The sequence below is a fragment of the Ranitomeya imitator genome, chromosome 1, assembly GCF_032444005.1.
Source record: "Ranitomeya imitator isolate aRanImi1 chromosome 1, aRanImi1.pri, whole genome shotgun sequence".
Lineage (NCBI taxonomy): Eukaryota > Metazoa > Chordata > Amphibia > Anura > Dendrobatidae > Ranitomeya > Ranitomeya imitator.
The window spans coordinates 731416806-731425587 of record NC_091282.1 but is presented as its reverse complement, the minus strand read 5'-3'; the positions used below and the strand labels follow the sequence as shown (position 1 = coordinate 731425587).

The 8782-nt window shown below is 45.7% G+C and overlaps 1 protein-coding gene across 2 annotated transcripts in view; it reads right to left on the bottom strand.

Annotated features, from left to right (window-relative positions):
• Positions 1-1002: 1002 nt before the first annotated feature.
• KIAA0586 (KIAA0586 ortholog) overlaps positions 1003-8782 on the bottom strand; it is a 234614-nt gene continuing 226834 nt past the window's right edge. For both annotated transcript variants that reach the window (XM_069733299.1, XM_069733306.1), the window contains one exon: positions 1003-1383. In XM_069733299.1, the coding sequence (XP_069589400.1) occupies positions 1265-1383 (119 nt within the window). In that variant the 3' untranslated portion in view covers positions 1003-1264. The remainder of the gene's footprint in view (positions 1384-8782) is intronic.

The following is an 8782-nucleotide window of genomic DNA, read 5'->3' as shown; positions in this document are numbered from 1 at the left end:
TGATTCTTCACTAATAATTACTCAGTGTCGCGCTATTCTTGTATTCAGCTGAACATGGTTTTAATCAAGTCAGTTGTGCATATTCTCTACTGCCCGTCTGTGTTTAGGAAAGCTTGATCAAGGTCCATGCAGGTCTGAAACATGTTACCTGGGAGCGAAGCAGATATTTCTTTTCTGCCTTTTTCATTTTTGTGTTGTTAAACTATTTTTTGTGCCTTTTATACTACTGAATAAATAAAGCACCCGATGAGGTGAGCCGATTGCTCCTTCTTCAAATTGACTATATAAAAGTCGATCAGTGCTCATTTAATGATCTGTTCATATCTGATGATGAGGACTCCTAGACACAGAATGAGCATTTTGCTCATTTGTCGGGTAATTGGCAGAATCTTTATCTGCCCTTGTTTCAAAAGGCAGACAATTGAGAACATGTGGTCTTATGAACGCTTGTGTAGCGATATTTGGCCTGAAGTTGTTAGTGATCTCTATTAACAAGCTGGCAACTGATTTTAGTGGCCACAAGAATAGTAAAAGAGATACTGGACTAGAAGATTAGGGCTACACTATGGCACGTGTTACATGGAGTAAAGAATCTTTTTAGAGAACTGCAACACCGCATCTAATAGCCGTCAATACAACCCTCATCAACTTCAGTATAATCAGTGAGCAACTGCTACTCGCATTCAACATATCTGCAACTTGGCTGCTTTTTTGCTGGCGTGTAACATATGGTGCAGTGGAGCCCCAGCCAAAGCCTTGAGCTACACGGCAACATTAACGGGTTCTCTAGGCATATCATTGATCCTTAGGATAGGTTATCAGTATCGCATTGGTGGAGGTCCCACACCCAGCCTCATCCACTGATCTGCGCCGCCATGGCCAGATGTAAACAATGAATGGAGCTGTAAAGCACCACTTAAATTTATGACTATTCTAACGTTTTCTGGATTAAATTTGGGGGCTAAAACGGATACATAAATACATAAACAAACACTACAAATATAAATGGTAAAGTTTTAATATATAAATCGCAACCAATGTTACAAAATCATAAAATATAAAACATCTAGGTATGTACACCTCATCCATCACTCTGCAATCATGTGACCATCTAAAATTCATCCACACAATCACAATGATCTGTAGGTGCAGTCAGGTGATGGCGGCAGCGATGTCACTGTCCCCAGGATTGTTCGGTCCATGCACATCTACTTCATTTAGGGACCTCATCTGGCATCGGCTCTCGCCTGGTTGAGGTTCATTTTTAGAAAGGATCAGCTCCCGAAGAGTCGGACTCTAAAAAGGTTGTTTTAACATCTTCGTCATCTTCGACCATAGATGGGAGGGTCACAGACATTTTTTTCGGAGACTCGGATGCTTCTCCTGTATGGGAAGAAACAATATGTATCAGGTTAAAGGGGAAGCACAAATTATATATATATAATATAACAGTGGGAGCGTCACTCTGTCTGAAGCCTTTATAGACTGCGCAAGTGCAGTCTGGACAAGAGTGACGCAGCCGAACTTACTTATCCCCCCCAATATACCGGCCATGGGGACTCCACACACCCGTGCATCCCCCATAATATAGCGGCCATGGGGGCTCCGTGCTCTGCAGCTCCAGTCAGGGTAGATGTAGAGCCCAGCGGAGCTCCAGGACCTTCGATGATGTCACCAGCATGTGACCAGTGATGCGAGTAGGCGGAGTCAGCCCTCGCTGTGCTGGCTGCAGGGGTGCTGTATCCATTATAGCCAGCGCCGCACTCAGGCAGTAAGTACAGCCATGCTCGCCCGCACTCAGGCAGCACAGCCGCACTCAGGCAGCACAGCCGCACTCAGGCAGTAAGTACAGCCACACTCACGCAGTACAGCCACACTCGCCTGCACTCACACAGTACAGCCACACTCACACAGTACAGCCACACTCAACCACACTCAGCCACACTCACCCAGTACAGCCGCATTCACGCAGTACAGCCGCACTCATGCAGTACAGCCGCACTCAGTATAGCTGCACTACTCAGACAGTACAGCCGAGCTCAGTATAGCTGCACTCAGGCAGCACAGCCGCACTTGGGCAGCACAGCCGGAGAGAGAAAGATGGGAGCAACATATGGCAGAATGGAAACAGGAACAGGCAGAATGGGTGCAGCACATTACAACAGAATGGGGGCACAGGATGGGAGCAGAACATGACAGAATGGTTGCGCAGGATGGGAGCACCACATGACAAAATGGGGACGCAGGATGGGAACAGCACATGACAGAATGGTTGCGCACGATGGGAGCAGCACATGACAGGATGGGGGCAGGATGGGAGCAGCACATGACAAGACAGGGCGCAGGATGGGAGCACATGACAGGATGGGAAGGCAGGATGGAGCAGCACATGACAGGATGGGGATGCAGGTTGGAACAGCACATGACAGGATGGGGGCGCAGGGTGGAGCAGCACATAACAGGATGGGGACGCAGGATGGAGCAGCACATGACAGGATGGGGACGCAGGATGGAGCAGCAGATGACAGGATGGGGATGCAGGTTGGAACAGCACATGACAGGATGGGGGCGCAGGGTGGAGCAGCACATAACAGGATGGGGACGCAGGATGGAGCAGCACATGACAGGATGGGGACGCAGGATGGAGCAGCAGATGACAGGATGGGAATGCAGGTTGGAACAGCACATGACAGGATGGGGGCGCAGGGTGGAGCAGCACATGAAAGGATGGGGACGCAGGATGGAGCAGCACATGACAGGATGGGGGCGCAGGATGGAGCAGCACATGACAGGATGGGGACGCAGGATGGAGCAGCACATGACAGGATGGGGGAGCAAGATGGGAGCAGCACATACAAGGATGGAGACCATATACCAATATAAATGCTCACCACCCGGGCGTAGAACGGGTTCAATAGCTAGTGTGTGTGTATATATATATATATATATATATATATATATATATATATATATATACTAGATTGTGGCCCGATTCTAACGCATCGGGTATTCTAGAATATGCATGTCCCCGTAGTATATGGACAATGATGATTCCAGAATTCGCGACAGACTGTGCCCGTCGCTCATTGGTCGAGGCAACCTTTATGACATCATCGTCGCCATAGCAACCAATATGATATCTACGTCGATACTGTGCCCGTCGCTGAATCAGAAACGTGGGATTTCTACATCCTTTATGACATCATCGTCGCTGTGCCCATTGCTGATTGGTCGAGGCCTGGCGGCCTCGACCAATCAGAGACGCGGGATGTCTACGTCCTTTATGACATCATCGTCGCTGTGCCCGTTGCCAATCAGAGACGCGGGATTTCTACGTCGTTGCTGTGCCGGTCTCTGATTGGTCGAGGCCTGGCGGCCTCGACCAATCAGAGACGCGGGATTTCCAGGACAGACAGACAGACGGAAAAACCCTTAGACAATTATATATATAGATATATATATACATACATACATACACACTCAATTGGGTGTGATTGATAAATATATAATATACACATTGGATTAAATTTATGTGAGCCCACGGATTTTAGCAGTGCCGGCGGACCATTTGAGGAGTATGGGCAGCTTAAGGGACCAGCACACTTGGTGTACTATTTTCCGAACTCCTATGAAGAAAACTGCGCATGTCTGGCCACATCAGTGAGAACAAAAACAGCGAATCCTCTGTCTCCCACTCTAAATCCCAGAGGTGGTAGTCATAAATATCAGACCTTACAGCCTAGCCAATGGCATGAGCAGCATTTTCAGATGTGGAAATATAATTTCTGCTCTTATCACTTTAAAACTCATACACAATTGCCTTGTAGGACTCTCGGAAGCTGAGTGATGCCCCCTACAGGTGATAATGTAATGGCAGCCATATTGGTTTCCACCCAACATTCACAATGCAAAGGAATTAATTTACAAAACTATTTTGTGCAAAAAAATGGCTAAAATGAGAATCTAATCTTTATGAGAAGCCCCTGATGTTTGCAGTCCAGGGGCGGAGGAGGTGATCCATTGAGTGGTGTCCTTGGTAGTTTGTTACACTAATGTTACACAAGGGATAGACCAGCAATAAAGATAAAGCTTGAGGCGTGTCAATAATCCCACCAGCTATGAGGTCTGATCAGGAAATCCAAGCAAATGATTGACAGAAAGTTTGGAGAACAGGTTACTGGAAGGTGAGAGAGGATAAGATAAGGAATAATAGGAAGGAGGCTTTGCGTTATTAAACCCAAGTCCCACATGTGGAGATCTGATAATCTCCGGGATTAAAATGCATCAACAGGAAGATTGTATTCTGTGCGGTACAATGGAGCAGTCATACTACATCTCGTCAGGCGGCTATTGCCCGGATCGACAAAAAATAGTTACAGATCAAAGCCACTCAAGGTCGTCAGGCCTCTTAGATGTAATCTCAGAAGATCGACATAAATTAAAGGAGCATAGTGTTCACTACAGGATTTAAGAGTCATTTACATTGTGAGATTATTGTGAACCAGTGTACTTAGGAGTGCTCATTTCAGGATAATTGTGCAGTCTAAGGCTACGTTCAGATTAGCGTTTCCCGACACTGCGTCGGGAAACGCAGCGGCGACGCACGCGTCATGCGCCCCTATGTTTAACATGGGGGACGCATGCGTTTTTCTTGTTGCGTTTTCCGACACGTGCGTCGTTTTTGACGCTAGCGTCGGACACAAGAAAATGCAACAAGTTGCATTTTTCTTGCGTCCGATTTTCGTCAAAAAACGACGCACGCGTCGCAAAACGCAGCGTTTTTGCGTGCGTTTGCATGCGTTTTTTCGTGCGTCGTGCATTGCGTCGCCGACGCAGCGGCGCGCAACGCTAATCTGAACGTAGCCTAAGCAGGTTGCCGACTGGAACAAGCTAAGTTGGGCAATGGCAGCCTATGTGCACTGAATGATATATAACAGATCGTGCACATCTCAATCCGTTTTGTCTGTGTAAACAGGATATTCAATGAAATAAGCCGGATTACTCACCGGTAATACTCTTTTAGTGAGTCCACGACAGCACCCTACAGGAGAGAGGGATCCGCCCCACAGGAACAGGAAACCTACAGAAAGATAAAAGGGGGCGGTCCGCCTTTCCTCCTCAGTTTTGATTTCAGAGTACCCGGAGGACCGCCAGTATTAGGCAAATATAATTTATTTCATTTTCAAACTTATTTGCTCATGTATGATTAAAAGAATTTTACTCAATAGTAAGTACTATATTAATATAGGGAGGGATGTAAGAGGGTGCTGTCGTGGACTCACTAAAAGAGTATTACTGGTGAGTAATCCGGCTTTTTACCCCTCGCCACGACAGCACCCTACAGGAGATCTTTCAGAGACCATCACCTAGGGGGGGACCACCGTGCTGAGGACAGTCCTGCCAAAGTCTAGGTCAGAAGTTGACGATAGGTCAAGCCTATAGTGGTTATAGAAAGTAGAAGGATCTGACCAAGTTGCCGCCTTACATATGGTTTCTATTGGGACGTCTCCTCTTTCGGCCCAGGAGGATGCCATAGCTCTGGTAGAGTGTGCCTTCCGGAGGGTTTTCTTTCCTCGCGGAGTAAACCAGTGTGATAGACTCCCTGATCCACCAGGGCTTTTTGTGACTGCATGACCCTTCTTGTGACCCTGAAAGGATATAAACAGAGCCCTACACTGTCGCCAGCTACTGGTCCTTTCAATGTATTTTAAAACTACTCTTTTAACATCTAGAGTGTGATATTTACATTCCTCAGGAGTGGAAGGGTTACTGAAAAAGGTGGGTAGGACTATTTCTTGTGACCTATGGAATTTCTTCGCTACCTTGGGGAGATAGGAAGGGTCTAATTTAAGAATCAACTTATCCTGAAAAGTTAGCAGGAAAGGTGGATCTATAGAAAGAGCTTGGATGTCACTGATTCTCCTGGCTGAAGTCAGTGCTACCAAGAGGACAGTTTTAAGTGATAAATATTTAATGGATACTGAATCTATTGGTTCAAATGGAGAGTCTGTTAGGGCTTGTAGAACTAAATTTAGATCCCAGGGTGGAATTCTAGGTATATTAACAGGATTTATCCTTTCACAAGCCGTGATAAATCGGGATACCCATCTATTTCCTGCAATATTATGGCCATAGAGGGCTCCCAGTGCCGATACGTGAACTTTTAACGTATTTACAGCTAAACCTAGTTCCCTCCCTTTTTGAAGGAATTCCAATATAGATTGTACTGGAATTTCTGATGTGTTGGGAGATTTATGGAATTGTAGGAATTTTTTCCCAGATTTTTGTATAAATTTTTGTGGTAGAGCGTTTTCTACTTTGGAGGAGTGTGTCAATTAGTCCCTCGGAAAATCCCCTTAATTTTAGCATCTGCCTCTCAAATTCCAGGCCGTCAGATGGAGATTGTCCACCTGGGGGTGGAGAAACGGACCCTGGAAGAGAAGGTTGGGTGTCGAGGGGAGGACCCAAGGGTCCGAAACCGACATGGCTTGTAGGCATGAGAACCATGGCCTTTTGGGCCAGAATGGTGCTATTAGTACAACTCTCGCTCCATCCTCCCTGATCTTCCGAATAACCTGTGGTAACAATATTATCGGAGGGAAGGTGTACGCTAGACTGTATTGCCAAGGGGTTTGGAAAGCGTCTAGAATGTCCGGATGATCTGCTAACGATAGGGATGCAAATTTCTGGACTTGCCTGTTTTTTCTCGTGGCGAAGAGGTCTATTTGCGGACAACCCCATAGGGATACTATCCGTTGGAAGATATGATGGTTTAGGCACCACTCTCCCTGCCTTAGGGTATGTCGACTTAAGAAGTCTGCCTGCTGGTTGTTTTTCCCCCTTATGTGAACTGCAGTGAGGGATAATAGATGTTTTTCTGCCAAATCCAGAATTTTCCCAGCGGAAGACATCAGAGTCTCTGATTGAGTACCTCCTTGTCTGTTTATATAAGCCACTGTGGTGGTGTTGTCGGAAAGGATTCGAACGTCTTTTCCCCGGAGCTGTGGGAGAAAATGACATAAGGCGTATCTTACTGCATTTAGTTCTTTCAGATTAGATGAGTTGTGGCATTCTTCAGTGTCCCATAACCCTTGGCAAAAATCATTTCCCATATGAGCGCCCCATCCATGAGGACTGGCGTCAGTGGTTATAATATGAGATGGTGTTATTACCCATGGAACACCACTCATCAAATGGTTAGAATCCAGCCACCACGTTAAAGAACATAAAACTTCCTGGGACAACGTTATCTTTGCATTTAAGCTAAGTAGCCATCTTTCCTCTTGGAGGATTTGGTGCTGCAGTGTCCGGGTATGGTATTGTGCCCACTGGACTGCAGGTATACAGGAAATAAGAGATCCCAGTAATGACATGGCTTTTCTTAGGGTCATGTGAGGATTATTTATTGCTGTTGTGACTTTATGTCTGATGAGTGAGATTTTTACCTGAGGGAGCAGACATTTTTGAGTTATGGAGTCTAGATGGAACCCCAGAAACGCTTGAAGTGACAGTGGAGTCAGTCTGGATTTGTCGATATTGATTATCCAACCTAGATCCTGTAGAGATGAAACTGCATGAGCTAAACGGTCAGCACACTGAGAAACTGAATTTCCGATGACTAAAAAGTCATCTAAGTAGGGCACAATTAATGTCTCTTTTTGGCGAAGATAAGCCATCACCTCTAGAATCACTTTGGTGAAAATCCTTGGCGCTGTAGAAAGGCCGAAGGGCATGCTGCATACTGGAAATGACAAATCTTGCCTTTGATTGCCACCGCTACCCTGAAGAACTTCTGGTATCTGTCATGAATAGGGAGATGGTAGTAAGCATCTTTTAGATCAATGCCCCCCATCATACAGTTTGGAAAGAGTAACTTTATGGTGGATTTTATAGACTCCATTTTAAATGTATCATTTTTAATAAATGAATTAAGCTTTTTGAGGTTTAGGATTGTTCTGAATGAACCATCGGGTTTGGAAATTAAGAATAGAGGAGAATAGAATCCCCTACCTTCCTGTCCTTCCGGAACTTGGACTAAAACCCCTTTTGATAATAGGGTTTGGATTTCACTCTCGAGGGCCTCCTGTTGTATAGGCGAGCTGAGAGATGTTATAATATATGATTCGTGGGGAAAGCGAGAGAATTGTAATTTTATTCCATCTCTGATTATATTTAAAATCCACGAACTAGTTGTAATATTTTCCCACTGGGGAGTGAAAAATTTTAATCTGCCCCCTACTGGAATGGTTATATCCTCAGAATTTGCTGTCTTTTGGGGGGTTGGGTCTTCTGAACATGGTACCTCTTTGTTTATCTTCCTTAGGGAACCATGTTGCCGACCTGTCCGTCTGCCTTCTCTTGCCGAATGGCCTTCTCTTAAAGGCTCTCCTATAAAAGGCAATAGAGGTATCAGGAAAAGCCTTTTTCCTGTCTTTTGCCTTCTTGAGTATGTCGTCTAAGGTTTTTCCAAAGAGGAACTCACCCTCACATGGGATTGCGCATATCTTAGATTTTGATTGTGCGTCCCCTCTCCAGCTTTTCATCCATAACGCCCGTCTTGCATTGTTTACCAGACCTGCGGATCTAGCTGCTAGGCGGAGAGAATCTGCAGACGCGTCCGCCATAAAGGCTGCTGCACCTCGTATTAAGGGAATAGCAGCTCGTAATTTTTCTCGTGACATTTTATTCTCAATGCTTTGGTCTAGTTGGTCAATCCAGATGAGCATTGACCTGGCGGTACAAGTGCTCGCTATTGCTGGCTTAAATATGCCTGTAGTTGCCT